The following is a 19,145-nucleotide window of genomic DNA, read 5'->3' as shown; positions in this document are numbered from 1 at the left end:
TAAAAACAGAACAGGTATCACTTTATTACAATATTTAATGCAAAACCGTATTTGTCATAATAAAGAATTTTTAAATGCTTTATTATAAAATTAATGTGATTGCTTACCACTACTTGCAACTTTGAAGGCGAGGGCAGTGACAGAAGAGAGAGAGAGAGAGAGAGAGAGAGAGAGAGAGAGAGAGAGAGAGAGAGAGAGAGAGAGAGAGAGAGAGAGATGAATTGACAGACAGACAGACAATTAAACGAGTTGGGAGGTTTATCAGAAGGAGGACGTTATTTTTATTGCTAAACAATTTTAGATGAATGTACATTTTGCAATTTCCTTGTTGCGATGTTATCAAGAGTCTACCTTTACGCCGTCTTTAAGAGCCATTGTAAATAAACAAATCAACATCCCGTGAGGAGTCACCTGACATGACTTGTGAGGGGGCGTGTATTTATCCACGTTATAAATTCACTTAAATTGTACACACCGAGGAACACGGTACCTCAAAGCGAAACTAGCATGGCAACTGTTATGAACCCTGTAAGTATTATGCTTTCAGATTACTAGTATAATTACTAACTCTTCGTAACTAATGCATAACTATCATGAACAAGGCTTCGTTCGTTTGAAACGGAATTTTATTACTTGTAAAGATTAGCAAGCTTGAGCAATTCATTATTACTGATATAAAAAATCAATATCTCTGCAACATGTGATACAAAAAAAGATGTAAGCTTCAGATAGCAATATATATATTAGTCACATGTAAGGAGATAAGCTAGCAGGAAAATGTCGAAGATAACTGTTCATCGTCTACAAATTCTATCTTCCCGGTAGAATATTTGTTGCCCCGTGTAAACAAACATTCTGAGAACGATCTTGATTTAGTGCACATGTATTCAGCGCTTAATGGCTATGGTCCGTAATAGCCTAACGAAGAAGCCCCATCCCCACCTATCATATGACTGTACCATACCCTCTACATGTCAGGGACCGAAATGTTGTCGAAGTTCAAGTGGATCGATGATACCACTTAGCTAAGAGTGTAGAGTGTAAATTTATCTCTCACTATCGCGCATAAATAACAACTATAAGTTTTATGATACATTTTTTATACAACTTTTACTAGGGTATCCCCTATGTGGGCGGAATTCCCGGAGGGATGAGGGACGGACGTCAAATCGTCATCAACGGGACGGTGCCCCACCACGAGCACAGGTATACACACACACACACCTGTGTAACCAATGTGAAGGTCACTCACCCAGATACATGTATCTATACTAATGTTGTCCTGTAACATTTTTTGATCGAACGGTTAGACAAGTCTAGATGACAGCAAATTCACAGTCATTTAAAAACTAAGGCAAGATCTTGTAATGGGAATGAATGAATCATTTCCTCGTGTAAGAATTTTGTTGTTTGTATTTCTCAAGCTGATACAGTAAAATCCGTATCAGATAATTATAGCGATAACATATCAGCCAATGGGCCTATTAAGAGGGAGATATCAACTCATTCTTTGAGAAGAGCTGATATACTGTATTAGATCTAACGTCAGAAATTGACGATTGAAAAGCATTATTTTTTTCCAATCTCGTGCACGCATGCTAACGAGAAACAAGTATTCTGTGCAATTAATTCACAAATATATTCTTATTTTTTTTTTTTAGAGAGATGGATGGTTATGGTCATTTGTACACTATTCCAATTTCCTTAAGAAGGAGGGTTTTATATACACGATTCAGAACAATATTTCTTTTTAAATTATCTGTGACAATTAAAATAACATGTTTCGTTGAAAGATCGCGTACAATAAACATATCATTTTAGACGGAAAAAGAGAAGAATTTCATTTAATACAAGTACACGTTAGATAGCAGATACGTGTAGTTCCAATTCGTAACCTAAACGTACGAGTACCCGTTGGTGCGCTAAACCTCTCATATGATGTTTTAAGGTATATGAGGTATAATGATGATATATAAAAATATATTTTAAATATATATTTTATTTCAGTTTATATCAACGGCCGGACACATGGCATTGTGTAAATTGCGCTAAAATCTTATCAATCATTTGTCTAGATATGAATTTTTCCGTATCAAAGTGCAAGGTTCAATTTCCATTAATTTTGGTGAACGAGCGAATTGTTAAATCTTAACAGTGAACTTTGCTGTGGTTTTTCCCTCAAGTGTTGTTCACAAGGATGCATTAGTAGATGTCGCAATGTATTTTTTAATGGAAAAACATTTCTTTTGATCTATTTCCTCAATCAAAATGTTTATTTACCATTCATATCAACTTCCCGTTTTAGTGTGTTATTACATCTGTTGATTGCATCGGTACTTGTGATATTTACTCTTAGGGATGGAAAGTTAACAAAGTTCAATTTCTGGGCGGGGGGGGGGGGGGGTGCTCATAAAAAATATCGAGACGCTTTATACTTTATATTATTTAACTTTGGGTTTTTTTCAGGGGTTTTTTTTTTCAAAACAAATTTTAAAACTTTTAAATCTGAACTATTTTGACTTTATTTTTGCATACAATTTCAGTTTTTCAATCAACCTACAAACTGGCCCAAACATAAATCCCCGCTCCAACACCGCCCTCCACTTCAACCCACGGCTAAACGACAACTGTGTGGTCAGGAACAGCTACCAGCACCACAGCTGGGGAGGGGAGGAGAGGGGCGGGTACCAGCCCTTCCAGAGGGGGATGCCCTTTGAAATCACCATACTTTGTCAGCATCATCATTACAAGGTTGTCAACAATGTTAATCTTGGCGAACACTTGAACAACTTCTCTGCACAAACAAGCTAAGCTAATACAGAGCTTAACGGATCCAGATGTTGCAGATACTAAATAGGATAACTCTACTCGAATAAAAAAAATGATGTCCTGTTGACATATTTTATTTTTAACATTAAAAATACGCATTATGAAATAGCAGAAGGAAATTTGCATTAACTTCTAGGGCATCCTGTTTCATGCTGGGTTTTTCGTTTTAGATTTCCGTGAATGGTAGACATTTTTGCGACTTCCGCCACAGGGTCGAGAAACATCACGTAAACACTCTGACGATAGAGGGCGGTGTTCAGATCCACAGCATCCGGTTTGATGGAGCACATAGCCACGCCCATGGTGTAGGGGGATTTCTTGGTCGTGTAGTTGGAGAGATTGCGAAGGTTTGAGACAGTAGCTGACCCTACCCTATGAATGTTCACTCCGTACTAAATTTGTGTTTGTGTGTCCATGTCCATTTCTTTTGGCGAGTTTAGTAATGGCAAATCACAACTTTTCACACTTACTTATTGAATAAAATAAACCTCTAAGAATATTTTTCCCGGTATGCACAAATATTGAATAACGATCCACAAGATCTATAGGATTGAAATTAATTGTCAATTTTCTGAAGCATGCAAGTATTTAAATCCTTCGGTCAGCTTAGTCTCAAACTTTTTATATTTAATCAAGACTTTTAGAAGGAAAGAGACATTTCTATTGACCAATACGTGCCTTTTTAAAACAAATAAAAGGATGAATCCTCATTTTTGTCGAATAAGGTGTTTGACTGCTCATGTGTCACGATTGACATTTCTGCTTATAATCTCTAAATCTGCAAATGCTTTGAAGAATCACGATTTAAGCTGTACATTTATTTTTCCATTTTTTAAAGGGGGGGGGGGGGGCTTCAATGCTTCCTCTTGAGTTTTTTCTTTAAGTTTTATAAAATCTGAATTAAAAAGCAATAATTTTGTAAAGCAAGCAAGGCTACATTTCACAGCCATGTGCACTTTTCCCACCTGGAAAGAGAGCTGTAAAAGTTTGCTTATCCAATACCTTCAGTACTTGTACCATATCTTTTGATTAAGATGGCTGGATAGTTATGGCCATTTTAAGACAACATGTAACTATATCAATCTCCTTTCGAAGAAGAATATTATAATTTTTTTCATTACTAATTTCATTCACGACTTTCAAAATCATGTATAAAATCTTAAGATAGACCTGATGGCTAATTGATTGACTATCCGGCTTCATTAACAGGCTTCAAAGCAATAAAATGAGTAAAAAAAATGCTTAAGTCAAAATATATTTCAAATATTTCGTTATATAGAATTATGAATATCAGAAGGTATTCTGTTTGAAATCTGTGCCAACATTGCTGAAATTTCATTATTGATTTTTTTTCTTCAAAAATTGAATTTGAAATTTCAACTATAAATCTATTGTCGGTTTAAGGTCTTGGGGCAGGGTAAAACAAACTTGTATTGCTATACGCTTTGTTTTATTGGAGTTTTTCCTGCTTGCTAGTAAAAATAATATATATAGAACTGGCAAAACTGTGTTGTTTCTCCACGCTAATCCATTTTAGCTAGATGTTAATTTTCTTTTCAGCAATATTTTTGACATGAAAAACATGACACAAGCCTTGTTTACGTAGCAAAGAATTGTCTTGCTTGTAACACTCGAAATCTGGTTAAGCAAGTCAAATGTTAAAAGCTTTAAAAATAACAAACTTTAAAATTGAAAATTTTCAGCTCTTAACGTGACAAAGCCTGAAATGAGCATTTGAACGCAATTTTTAAAAATATATATAACAGTGATTGTATTTTGATAATGGTGTATTCTTAATCATATCATTTTTTCTTAATCTTAGAATGTCTCATTCCTTCCAATCTAATTAAAATTAGACGTTCTGAATCCGCTACCGCTTGATGTTTGAGAAGCGGTAGCGGATTCAGAACGTCTAATTTTAATTAGATTGCATTCCTTCTTAAGTTCTCTCAATGTATGTCTTTCATAACTCATAAGTTACAAAATTGAAATCCTCTTTAAATCTCGATTGAAATAATAATTCTTCCTTATTCTCTTGACGCATGATAAGTATTAAAAAAACTAAAGACTATGAGGAAAATTAGCCATTTGATCGTTAAAAAAGTGTGACATCACATATTTGACTTTTATTTTCAAAAGTCACAGTCATGGAGAACAGCCATTGCAAACGTCATTGTAAACGTGAGCATAAAAGTAAGAGTTCCGGTATTTTGCAGGCCGCCATGCCCACACCCCCGCCGCCCGCCGGAGCCTACAACCCGTCCGGAGGGTATCCGGCCGGGGGATACCCGGGAGGAGCACCCCAGCCTATTTATAACCCCGTAAGTACGAAACGTTACTTTGTTATTGCTGGTTCCCGAGGCCTTCCGATTATGCTAGCACAGTCGAAAGGCCTCGGGAACCAGGCTTAACTTTGTTAAAGACATCGTAAACTCAATGTAATTATTGTCATCTTATCTTTTTTTTCAACTAGCCGGTGCCCTTTACTACGGCAATTTCTGGAGGCATTTTCCCTGGTAAAATGATTTTCATTAGCGGAGTTCCAAATCCAAATGCGGAGAGGTATATAAATGCCCTTAGTTTGATGTTTCAATTTTTCAGTGGCATTTAGTAAACCTTACGCAGAGCAAACCTTTCAAGGGAATGTTTATCATAGTTCCTTAAATAACTGCAATATAGTTAATTTCCACCATTTCACTTTTCCTTACAATAACTAATTAAAAATATACAATAATATAATCAGCTACAGAAGAGATATATACTAGTATAGCATGTCTCTGGCTCAAGTAAATTCTAGGTACCATTGAATTTATTTCGTTCTATTCGTTATTCGATCGTGATATATGTATACACGCAACAAAATTGTAATAAATAGTCTAACAAATACGCAATAAATTTCAATCCGATTGCAAATTGAAGGATCCGTTTGGAAATAAAAACATTTTCAAATCATTATTCAAACACATTTCAATTCGTATTGCAAATTTTAAAAAAAATACTAAACAGTTCGTTGTGAAAGATATTTTTTATATTTCATTACCCCCCCCCCCCACCTTTTTACGGACTCAGTCGGAGATATATACTTGTACTCGTGAATTATTCGACCTTAAATGAAACTTTTTATCACCATTTTAATTTTATAAAGACTTGTCATATTATACAAAGAATCTTCTTTTGAATTTTATAAAGATTCGCCTTTTAAATTGTACAAAGATTCGCAATTTGAATTTTTGCCATTTTAATTTCATAAGATTCACCATTAACTTGATGTGTGGTCCCTACGACGGAAGTGACATTGCTTTGCATTGTGACGTACGCCTCCGGGTCGGCGGGGACTTTAACGTGGTCCTCAGGAATTCTTGCCAGGGTGGTGGCTGGGGGGCAGAGGAGAGACACAGCCCATATTTTCCCTTCATGCCCAATGCCAACTTTGACATGATCATAATGGCAGAACAGCACCAATTTAAGGTACCGATAATGTATAAGCTATGGTTGGTCTTGTGTTTCAGCATATAAGTTATTAGATTAAAAAAAATGGATTAATTTTTTTTAATGAAATAGATTGCTGTCAACAATCAACACTTGCTGGAGTTCAGACACCGTGTTCAGCCATTGAACAGAATCGACACCTTGCAGATCAAGGGTGATGTCCGATTAACTCAAGTCCGCTTTCAGTAATGACGTAATCGCCAGACGACATCTGCTTCGGAACGTGTAGACATTAATCCAAACATGAATACAATATTGTCAAAATTGTCCATTTATATACAAAGCATCAATTAACAATCATGAATTGATTTTTTTATTTGTTTATAAATGTATGATGAAGCATCATAAAAACGATTAATGGGTTGTTTGTGATTTTTCTTATTTGTACACTTAAATATAGAGATCCAATAAAACTACTATACGCCTACTTTTGCATAGTTGATTTTTTCATTATTGTCCGTCTTTATGAAAGAAAGCATGGGGATGCTGTAACAGATGGTACGGTCGTTCCCCTAGACAATATTCTAGTTTCGTCTACATTAGTAATGACGAAACTGTTCTTGAATGCAACTGCGAAATGAAGTTGAAATCTCATTTCCTCTGTCATTTTCTTTAACATTGAAGAAAAATATTAATGGTCTAGACTTTGTTTAACTCGATCTAACGTTTATTAAGGAAATATAGACCTTCCCCTAATATTGTATTCGATATTTTTTTTATTAAAATTTAGAATTTGAATTTGAAATTTTCTTTTTATGGTGGTCAAATTGCAAATTATTTTATGATGTTCAAGTAAAAAATACATTACATAAAACTTATTGATATCTATAAAATACAAGTATCATGACAGTACAATGGAACAATAAAATACGATACTTTATAAATGACAAATTGTTCAGTATAACTATCATTTTATCACATAATCAGGGTTGTTCCCCTTCGTACCAAACATTAAACATCAAAAGAATACAATAACATGTAATAACCTTAAAAGCAGGTAACCTGATCAGTGGAAGTACAAGGGAATGGATTGAGATACAGATAAACGTATGATATAAATTTCATTATTTACAAATCAAATTAATAAATGATTTTCAACTGATACTATTATAGTGTATAAAAAATTAATTCTTTTTCGGCGAATATTTCTGGTCTTTTTACATTTAAAATTATCATTACACACCAGAAAATCACAGGCACTTGTTTCTGTGAAAAAAGTTCACCCTATAATGTTTTACTATCATATTTGATTTTATACTGTAAGGCTAAATTTTATTGCAGAAACAAGTTTCTGTGCAATAATAACATTTTAATGATCATGAATTATAGTGTATATTGAATAAGGACTGGCCACCAGGAGCTGCCAGTTACTTAAAATTTTCATTGGTTAGTTCCATTCTAATTACATGTACATGTATTATAAAAACCAAATATGGAGAGATTTATATTAATAAAAGAGATCTAATTATTTTAAGACCCTTGGGTTTGCTCAGTGTGATTTTATACCAAAAAAAATCAACCTAGGAACCTAAAACTGGCATTTTCACTAAACACACCTAATCTTTCTATAACACATTTAACAGGTTAATCTGTTAAGCTTTGCAGCTTATCATGGGTTTACAGATACAACGTTTAAGTAGTTAGGTACAGAATAGTCCGAAATATCTGACGTTTTTCTGGCTTTTTTAACGATTTTGATATTTACTTGCCAGGAAAATTTCTCTCAGGCCTGGCAAGTAAATATCAAAATCGTTAAAAAAGCCAGAAAAACGTCAGATATTTCGGACTAGGTACAGAAGTGGATAGTTACCAGGAGATTCAAGTACATAATCTTACATTCTACAAAAGACAAATAGGGCTACAAAAAATATTTTTTATCACGTTATTACGAGGAAAAGTCTCGAAATTACGAGTTAATTATTTCGTTATTACGAGAAAAGATTTTGTAATTACGAGAAAATATATCGTAATTACGAGAAAAGATCTTGTAATTACGAGAAAATATTTATGTTAAATGGTGCGTTTCATTGTTCGACATGTACTCTCTGAGTCTCTTTATGTAAAATGTATGATCATATATTGAATTAAATTAGTGAGAGAACTTTCAGAAGAAAGAGCAAAGCAGATTGCTTCATAAATTAATTGACCGATTTATTATTATGAAGGACAATTCGTTAAAGTCCAAAATGTAAATATAATGAATTTTAAAAAAATACTTTCAATGTAGGTTGTGTATGAATAATACATAAAACACAATACGGGGAAAATCCCGTATATCCATGATTCAAACAATATTGTTATCTGTAACTAATGGAATTGTGTTTTAATGACTAGGACTACCCGGTATTTACTTCGGAGTGGGATTGTGATATACGTTGAGAAGTAAAAATACATGAAGTTCTTTCCACTTATTCATAAAAGATAAAATGTCAGATCCGATCATTTAATCTAGAAATTAATAAATAATAATCGTTGTTATTAAAAAATAATCGAAAGTAAATTAACGTTTCAGGAAAGAAAAAAAGTAGACTGAAAGGGTGAACCGATCGACTTGGAGGTCTAGATCTGATGAACGAGGAACTTTTTGATATATATTTTTTTCACAATAGTAAATCAAATAACAACTACTATATATTTTATTATAATGAAATATTTTTTCGTTATTACAGTGTATTAGATATTTAACTCATTAAAAACTTATTGAAAGCGAGATTTCTTTTCTGGTAATTAAGAGATAAAAATATTTTTATTACATGTCCCTATTCGACTTTCGTAACATTCCGATAAACCGTAAGACAAAAAACAACAAAACTTAATTCTGTATAGGTATTGTTTCTTAATTTTTTCCATAGTAAATATATTTGACGGTGTAACACATATCTTATCTATAACATTTCTCAGCACAAAAAATTTAGCAATTTGAACATCAATGGTTAATAATAAAATGCTGTTTGATATATTTTACGGTATTCAATATGAACAAATAGAAATCAAAATTAATTTATCTATAAAAGGGGATTTAAATGGAAGACAGTTCAAATATTTGTTCTTATATATATTTTTTTTATAAATATTTGTCTCTCAAAGTTTTATTAAACAATGATATAATATATCGATTTAAAAAACAAAAAACCCATAAACTATGGAAGGGAATTGCCGCCAAAATTCTATGTATCTTGCTTTTATTCTTATTATGCTTACTTCTTTATTCTTCATTACATTTTCACTTGCATGTCACTTTATTGTTTTCATATTCATGCTTATCCAATTTCACTTTGATTCTCTTTGATCCTTCATTGTTTGCTTAATTCTATGTTGCAACATTCTCTTCTTATTCGTGTAAATTCTTTCTTCTATCTCTGTTACAAACGTGAATTCAAACAAGCAAACCATAAAGCACTTTCAATAAAGACGAATACAAGTTGCATGAATTTAATGCTGCATTATGACGCCAGGCGGCAGTGTGTGCGCTACAATTGCTGCTCCCGAAGATTTATTAAAACGAAACTAACAAATGGCATAAATTTAATAAATTCGTGAAAACATCTCAAATTAAGGGCTTAGTATAGGAATATGAAATACATGTTAATATAATTAACTTTTAACAAGCCACGATATACGCAGACTTAAAAAGATACAGAGTTTTTTTTGTGTACATGTAAAATGCCTCCGCGCGGTTCTAAAAAAAATCAGAGGGGGGGGGGGGGGGGGGGGTATCTGAGAGATAATTTTGTATTAATGTTTTTGTTACATTAAAAGTTTATAATTTATCAATCTAAACTTAACTATAACAGTTTATATAACACTTAAGTTTAAATTGATAAATTTTTAAACTTTTAATGTAACATTTTTATTGGTTGATTAAATAAGGGTGAATTTTCCATTTGGGGTGGATCTGATCTCATTCTAGATCCGCAATGCAATGATGTACCGTATATATATATGCAGTAACAAATTATTTGCAAATTATTTGCAGGAACGCTTAATTTTTAGAAGAGGAACATGTCACAAGTACTTGTCGACAGGACTTTATTTTCATTTGAGGTGAAAAGAGGTGGGGTGATGCACGGTTCTGTCCACAGGTACCCGCGGAATATGTAGATGAAATAGAAATAAATTTAAACCAAATTTAAAGATGTTTTTGAAAAACAATAAAAGGACTGGGGTACGAAATAATTAGAAGTAGCTTTTCTTGTACTCCAGTACGTGTGAAAATTTTCACTTGCATGAATCACTATGTACCTCTCGTTAGGCTACAGTACTGTGTATCCCTGATAAAATGCGATGAATTAATATCCGCGTGAAATTCCGGGTTAAAAAACATAAAACTGCAGGATTTAAAATCTCACTTATTTTATTTTCTTAAAGTTTTGAACTTGTGATATGAAAACTAAGTTTGGTGCACGCGATTTTATATTCTTGCGATTCGGCACAGAACGGTGGAGTCGCAGAAGTAAACGCGGTAAAATTAACGAATCTAAATTATCAGTGAATTAATTACACAATGAGTATACGAAAACAAACCAGACAGAGAGATTAAAATACGGTATGTGATATGACTGTTTATGCGTTTTGGTTTAAAATCTAAATAAAAATTCTTATATAAAGTTCTAAATAAAATATTTTTTTTCTTCCAAAATACAAAACATTAATATTTTCAGTCCAAGCTTCGACTTTTCCTGTAAAACATTTATTTAGTATAGCTCAGAAGATTTTCAAACTAACAGGATGCAGTTAAAAGATGAACCCTTTGAAACTTCGATCATAAAGTGCAACAGCAATCTTTTGTCTTAAAGTGTCCTCAGTAGAAAGAAATACGATTAAAACATCGTATCTTAAGAAATATAACTGGGAAAAACCATCTGTTTATGAATTAATACAATTAAGTGTCCAGAGATTTGTGTAATCTGGGGAAATATCTCTATTTAGCTTTTAATAACCGCAACATTATTCCATAAATTGTTTTTTGTTATGCATGTAATTCTGTGTCTCTATTTTGTATCCTACATTGTATCAAGCCAAATGTCAATAAATATCATTTTACTTATTTGATACGCATGTTGTTCATAATGCCACAAGATGATTATATATTGAGCAAATAAAGAATGACTCTTGTATAGTCATTGCATTTGAACCTGATACTGATCATGAACCAGTAGATATGTTAAAGAGTGTTTTTTATTTGAAACATTTGCAAAAACTCTTTATTAGCTTTGCTTTTTTAAAACAAAGTAATGGTAATGGTAATGCATTACTTTACTCATGTAATGGTAATGTAATGCATTACTTCAAGAAAATCAAGTAATGGTAATGGTAATTTAATGCCCAAATTCATGAAGTAATGGTAATGTAATGCATTACTTTAAATGTAATTCGCCCCAAGCCTGATTAATAATGTATGCTTCTTATTTACACCGATTTTTGAAGTGATAAAAATGTGTATGTATCACTCACAACCATGCTTATTGTAGGTTTGTTTATTTTAATAAAAATCATGTACATGTAACTGAATGTCCATGTTTAGATTTGAAGGTGTTTAGGCTATGATACATGTAACTTTGAGACATGAACCTCATACATGTCGTCCTGATTAAATGAATAGTTGAATTGACCGACTTCCATATCAAGCTTGCGATGATGATAATTATGATACGGGTGCTAATTATGAGTGTAAGATTATATCATCTCATAAATTTAACTGATGGGTAGACTTAGAATTTTATTTTATTTTAGGAGGGGGGTCCAGTCACCCCACCACCCTTGAATATTCAAACTTTTTTAAATTCACATATGAAGTAAACCTACTGAAAATAGAACTCGACCTACCCCCCCCCCCCCCTCCCCGGCAAACAAAATTATAAATTATCCCTTAGTACATTAACCTCCCCTCCATTTCTTGATCTGAACATATAAACATTGGAGCGAAATGTCATGGTGCGAAACATCCCACATTTAGCTAGCTACGTTGGTTTTTTTTCGGGGAGCAGCGATTGTAGCGCGCACACTGCCGCCTGGCGTCATAATGCAGCAATAAATTCATGCAACTTGTATTCGTCTTTATTGAAAGTGCTTTATGGTTTGCGTGTTTGAATTCACGTTTGTAACAGAGATAGAAGAAAGAATTTACACAAATAATAAGAGCATGTTGCAACATAGAATTAAGCAAACAATGAAGGATCAAAGAGAATCAAAGTGAAATTGGATAAGCATGAATATGAAAACAATAAAGTGACATGCAAGTGTAAATGTAATGAAGAATAAAGAAGTAAGCATAATAAGAATAAAAGCAAGATACATAGAATTTTGGCGGTAATTCCCTTCCATAATAAACATGCTGCATGTAATTTATTTTGAATGTACACTTTCCGTGTCAGTCTTAACATACCACTCGTATTATTCTACGAATAGCTTTTTGCACTATATACAGAAATTCTATAACATATATGTTTTGTTTAAGTGAAATGTATTTTTAAATACCAGGGGCCCATTTCATAAAAGTATCTTATGTTTACGATCTATCTTCAGACAAAAATCATAAGATCTTACCATAGCTATGTCACAACACTGTTATAGCTTATGATTATCTTAAGATCTGTCATAATCTTAAAACAACCAAATAGATGTCTTAAGTCCACCTTTGATGTGGCAAGAGCGTATATTTTGTTTCACAACCAAATGCCTACTAACGTTGATGAAACGTTAAAAAATTCTGAAGTGTTGTGTTTTTTATTCAAAATAAACATTAATAACCGTATCATTGAAATGATGAAATAATCTATTTTAAGACATTAATCGGGTAATATGCAAAAGTGATATATTCAAAGTTTTAGTCATATGATCGACATTTAAAAGAAAAACAATTCCAATTTTGGACTTTTAACAATGGTTTTGTTACTTGTGAAATAAAAAAAACCCTTGGACAGAAATACAAAAACTAATAATTTATTTGTTGATGATAGCAATGCTTTTCGACCATGTTGAAGTTTTAAGACTTTAGTGTACTTTTTCTCTCTCAATTCCTGGTGCTTTCTTTTTCATATCTTCTGCATTCCTTTTAAGAGCATTTGCAACAAAGACATTCTGCATTGAAACTTAATGTCAAACTTGTCTGTTAAATTGGACACCACATCGTAGAAATTTTCACATGGATGAAACTGAAGATATTCAGTTGATGCAGGATATTCAGTTGATGCAGGTAGAATAAAAACACTAAAATGTAAAACATGAACATAATAAAAACAGCCTCCGCAAAAATACAGTGTTTTGGCTACAAATAACAGTAAATATACTCAAGAATTAAGTTTGTTTTAAGAAATGTCTTTAGATTTCTATTACTTAAGACCGTTAAGTCATGCCAAAAAATGTGAAATGACATTTTTTTTAAAGTCCTTTTTACATTTAGTCTTTCTCAACCCCCTTTATAATCCCAAATAGCTGTGAACTAATAAGAAGAACATACAAGTATAAATCTATACATGTAATGCTAGTGTTTTAAGCATTCACTCTATAAGAAGGAAAAATTTTCTTCGGATTTACAGAGAGTAACAGGAAGAAAGATATAAAGCTATCCTAAAAGAAGAGCCAAATGAAGAACAGTTAAAAATATATAGTGTCAGGAAGAAATACATAAGGGGCGAGGTCACGATTTTCGCTGAAATTTTTCAAATTTTAATTTACTTTTCCCTTTTATTGTTATCAAATGAATGCTATATTGGAGTATTTTTAGTGGTCAAGAAAAATTTAGTTCTGAATAGAAATGATCAGGTTTAGAAACAAAATTGAATTTTAAATTTTTGTTCACAAATCTAGAAAAACAAACTATGTTTGAAACAGAATTTATACTAGCATATAAAACATCTAAAGATAAAAGTTACTCAAGCCTTGTTATCCAACAAAGAATTGTGAGTTCTATATCTTGCTAATAACTCGATATTTGATTTAAAAATAAAATAAAATTCATCTTAAATTGCATTTATTACACAACAAGGGAAAAGAAATATTTGTTATGATGTTAATTTTCGGACTGACATTCTTTAAATGGCTAGAAATTGTGGTGATAGATGTATCTGAAGAAACTGTAGTTCAAACTTTGAACTTAAAACCTACAATAAGTGAGCGAAGCTGCGGTGAAATCAAACTATAGAATTATCAGTAACCCCTACCTATTAATCTTTTCTTTTAAATCAGTCATTAAAATAGATATAACATACCTAAACGTTTTACTATAAACATATGGCTTTCAATTTAATCCAAGGAATTGTCAGTTTTTTCGTCTTTATCCTCTGATACCATGGCAATTGGCAATGTCAGGGCAACTTAAATCTTTAATTTATCAATGTGCACCAAACTAAGAAGTACAACACCAATGTTTTCGGTATTTATGGAGATATGGTACTATATGTGCGAAGATTCTGTATCAATGATCCACAATACATGTGTATTTAAAACAAACTAAAAATTGTACAACTCACTTTGAAAAAGTATGTGTACTGCTGCTTTTTTAAACACTAAAATCACGCTTTCATCTCCCAAAAAAGTCACCGGACAGTATTTTACAATGGTTAAGCAATAAAGATATGACATTATGACCTGAAAATAAGAGGCCATTCACTTATTCATGCAGTTTGGGGCTGGTACTAAAGAAGGGATTGGACACATCAGTTTCTTTAGTACATACCGCTGGTTTATGAATAAGATATAATTAATCATGATTTTAACTTTGTCTGGCTATTTACAATTTTTACCCTGAAAAAAAATCTAAAATACATTTTATGGTCAAATTCAAATACTATGAATGTTGAGAATGTTAAAACAATGATCATGTTTTGAAATAACTTCCTTTTTCCGCTGATGACAGGGTCTCTCTCTATAAATTGACAAGTTTAGTTGGAAGTAATTCATTCAAGCACCACGACTTAGACGAACATCCCGTTATAGATTATCATGTCCAAAGCCTCAAAGAAGGGTCGCTGTAAGGGCCACCACAGGTGTGTATGTCAGACGGTCGATGCCTCACAGTGTACCATGCCTCCACCCACACCGCCTGCTGGGGCTCATGCCTCGTCTGGAGGGTATCCGACCATGGGGTACCCGGGGGGAGGACCCCACAGTATCAATGACCCTGTGAGTACAAGGTGTTTTTTTCAGTTCCATGTTGGACATAGATAACGTAAATCGCTGGTGATTGCTTTACAAATTATCGTTTTATTTTCTATTGTAACTAGCCGGTGCCCGTTATTGCGCCAATAACTGGAGGAATATTCCCAGGGAAAATGATTTTCATAAGTGGAGTACTAAATCCCAATGCAAAAAGGTACAATTTGTGCGACTAAATAGCTTGAACTTCTTTCAAACACCGTATTTATAATGCATACCCATGTGTTTGGAATATGTTTCATTGATGTTTCTTTCTTTCCGAAAGACATTCCTTAATATGCAAAGATAACTAAGTAGGTTCTGTAATATTAAAAGTAAAATAGTTTTTCTAATATAACTTTAGCCAATTATATATTATATAATATATCAGAAATCCGAAAATAAACTTCTACTTGCTTGCATGAGCATTTTGCGATGTTTGTAAGAACCCAGTCGTCGCAATATTTCTCAAGTATTATCGCGACTGTCGATCTTATGTAAGAACCTCAGTCCGGAACATTAAACGCCCGACCTAATATAACTAACTCGGATTACATTAAATTAACAGATATTGAGTTTAAGAGATTATTACTAGTATTAACAAAAAGTCAAATCTTGTAGTCATTCTTATGTGGAGAGGGGTCTCTAACTAATGGTGAAAGTATGATCGAAATATGTCAAAGAAGTGTAGCGCCTTTTCCCATTATTTCGCTTATAAGATATTCATAAAATTAAAGGACTATCATAAATAACCGGTCATCATATACACCATTACAAGAACCGTTAATGCAACATACACATTCTATACCCCCAGAAACCAAAAAAGCAAACTCTGCCTACAACGTTATATTTTCATTGATTTTTTTTAAATCCACACCTGGTGCATATATCTAGGCTCACTTTGTTGAATAGACGATATTTGCTTGAGTCATCTAACATTGAAAGATACATCTCAACATCATTTGGATGTCCATTTAAATTTAAATAAGATTCGCCATTTGAATTTTTAGAAGATTCCCTATTTGAATTTTATAAAAAAAAAAACACCATTTGAATTTTATACAGATTCACCATCAACTTGATGTGCGGTCCCTATGACGGTAGTGACATCGCTCTGCATTGTGACGCACGCCTCCGCGTTGGCAGCGAGGTTGACGTTTTCGTGAGGAATTCTTTCATGGGCGGTGGCTGGGGAGGTCAGGAGACACACAGCCCAAATTTTCCCTTCATGCCTAATGACAGCTTTGACATGATCATACTTGCAGAGAAAGACAAATTCAAGGTAATTATTATATACAGGGTTATTTTCGCCCCGTGTAATTTTCGACCCTCTTCACTTGCAAACAGTTTTGCCATGTCCTGAATTCGCCCAGACTCCGTTGCGTTTAAAGCAACATCATTTGAGACATTGGAATTTGTCCAGTCTTAAATTCGCCCGTTGACAACAAGAGCGAAATGGGCGAAAATAACACGGGGGCAAACATTTCCCTTTAGACAGTTTATGGCACAACAGTCTTGTCTTTTGTTGAAATGTCATACTGGGTTCAAAGAAATTTAATTCATGAATTCTTTTATTTAACAGATTGCTGTCAACAACCAGCACTTGGTGGAGTACAAACATCGTCTGCAACCACTGAAAAAAATCGACACCTTGAAGATCACGGGTGATGTCCGAATAAAACAAATCCGCTTTCAGTAATGACGTCATTGGTTAAACGTTGTAGTGTTCATCTGACTACGAGTATATTCTGTAGTTACAAAACAAATAATGTGGCCGACTTGTTCACTCCATATTAACAAAAAACAATCATGCAAAATAATAGGGGTTTTTTCTTTTTCTTTTGTGGATATTTTGATACATCTAATAGAAATGGGTTTGTTGGGGTGAAGGTGAGGGGCGTTTGTTGTTGTTGTCGTTGTTATTGTTGTTTTAGGTGTTTGTTGGGTTTTTTGATTAAAGAAATAATAGGATGATATGCCGATGGAATATCTTATAAAATTTAATAAAACTTCTTATGGATCTTTTTGATTGGTTTATTGTTCTTTTTTTAAAAAAACACGTTCGATACGATAGTATGCGAGCGGTTGTACCTGTAGGTGATATTTAGGACTGACTCGACTATATATTTACATTAAAGTTGACAAGTTTGTTATCGAAAGCAACCGAAGATTCATCACTGTTTAAATTGCATTAATGAACTTGAATCAACATATGATCTAATTTTAAAGAAATACCCCATCCTTGCTTATTGAAGTATCTTAATTCAATCTTAATACTCGTTTCTGCAGAAAACAAATTATCAGGCTTAAAACAACATTGAATTCGAAGAACAGTAGACACTGTTTTTGTGTTTTTATTATAATATTTAGCAAGTAGAAAAAAAAATCTCCTTGAAGTATATCACACAAATATTTAAAGGGGCATGGTCACGATTTTGATCAAAAATTATTTTTCCAATTTTAATATTTACAATGCTTCAGAAAGGCAATTCTAATGGGCAACCGAAATTTGAGTTTCATTTGTTGAGTTATAAGCGAGTTACAGAGCTTGAAATTCTTCACTTTGTAAACAAAGCGTTTGTTTACATTTTGAACGTGGAAGTAAAAATTTCAGTTTTAAACCTAAAACGAATGTGTTAAACGTTAGGAACTGTTTATCTATCCTTAAAATAAATTAAAAAAAAAGAAAAATAACCTGGAAAACGATTTTTTACTGGTATATTGAACCTATGTAAACAAAAACAGGGCACGAGCCTTGTTTACATGACAAAGAATTGTGAGCCCTGTATCTTGCTTATAACTCTACGAATGACTCTCAAATTTAATTTGATCATTAGAAATGCATTTCTAAAGCATTGTAAATAATAAAAACATAAAAATAAAATTTGACCATAATCGTGACCATGCCTCTTTAATAAAAACATAACACAAACCTTGTTTACATAATAAAAATTTCCGAGTTCTAATCTTGCTTGTAACTCGACATCTGGTTGAGCATTAGAAATACCTTATCAAAGCATCTTTAGCATTGAAAATAAAATGAACAACCTTGGTCCAAATAGTGCCGCTTTAAAACATACATTTAAATATTTGTTATACATATACATATAAGGTACCGAAAATGTATTAGCTATGGTTGGTCTTGTGTTTCAGCATTATGAATTATTAGATTCAAAGAAATTGGATTAATTTTTTTTAATGAAATAGATTGCTGTTAACAATCAACACTTGCTGGAATTCAGAAACCGTGTTCAGCCATTGAACAGAATCGACACCTTGCATATCAAGGGTGATGTCCGATTAACTCAAGTCCGCTTTCAGTAATGACGTCATCGCCAGACGACGTCTGCTTCGGAACGTGTTGACATTGTTCCAAACATGAATACAATATAGTGAAAATTGTCCATTTTTTATACAAAGCATCAATTAACAATCATGAATTGATTTTTTATTTGTTTATATGATGAAGCATCATCAAAACGATTAATGGGTTGTTTGTGATTTTTCTTATTTGTACACTTAATTAAATAGAGATCCAATAAAACTACTATACGCCTACTTTTGCATAGTTGATTTTTTTCATTATTGTCCGTCTTTATGAAAGACAGCATGGGGATGCTGTAACAGATGGTACGGTCGTTCCCCTAGACAATATTCTAGTTTCGTCTACATTAGTAATGAATGCATTTAAA

At 32.9% G+C, this 19,145-nt stretch overlaps 1 protein-coding gene across 3 annotated transcripts; it reads left to right on the top strand.

Annotated features, from left to right (window-relative positions):
* The first annotated feature begins 368 nt into the window (after positions 1–368).
* LOC105322757 (galectin-8) lies at positions 369–17,479 on the top strand. 3 transcript variants are annotated; one of them, XM_066086851.1, is made up of 8 exons: positions 369–528; positions 1,118–1,206; positions 2,544–2,751; positions 3,000–3,176; positions 5,046–5,150; positions 5,303–5,391; positions 16,519–16,735; positions 17,036–17,479. In XM_066086851.1, exons 1-8 carry the CDS (start codon positions 508–510, stop codon positions 17,150–17,152), a joined length of 1,023 nt encoding a protein of 340 aa, XP_065942923.1. In that variant the 5' UTR covers positions 369–507; the 3' UTR covers positions 17,153–17,479. The 3 variants fall into 3 exon arrangements, with proteins under 3 accessions (XP_065942923.1, XP_011419929.2, XP_011419928.2); XM_011421627.4 differs by lacking the exons at positions 16,519–16,735; positions 17,036–17,479 and adding exons at positions 6,081–6,297; positions 6,391–6,746 and having other exon boundaries at positions 371–528; positions 3,000–3,134; XM_011421626.4 differs by lacking the exons at positions 16,519–16,735; positions 17,036–17,479 and adding exons at positions 6,081–6,297; positions 6,391–6,746 and having other exon boundaries at positions 371–528.
* The last annotated feature ends 1,666 nt before the right edge of the window (positions 17,480–19,145 follow it).

Source organism: Magallana gigas, chromosome 6, assembly GCF_963853765.1.
Source record: "Magallana gigas chromosome 6, xbMagGiga1.1, whole genome shotgun sequence".
Classification (NCBI taxonomy): domain Eukaryota; kingdom Metazoa; phylum Mollusca; class Bivalvia; order Ostreida; family Ostreidae; genus Magallana; species Magallana gigas.
This window is presented reverse-complemented; position numbering and strand designations above follow the sequence as displayed.

Excerpts from the sequence above, each read along its gene's own strand:
- LOC105322757 (XM_066086851.1), top strand. The coding sequence starts at position 508 with ATGGCAACTGTTATGAACCCT. Across the intron at positions 529-1,117 it reads TGGCAACTGTTATGAACCCT|GGTATCCCCTATGTGGGCGG; the intron begins GTAAGTATTATG and ends AACTTTTACTAG. Across the intron at positions 16,736-17,035 it reads CAGAGAAAGACAAATTCAAG|ATTGCTGTCAACAACCAGCA; the intron begins GTAATTATTATA and ends TTTATTTAACAG.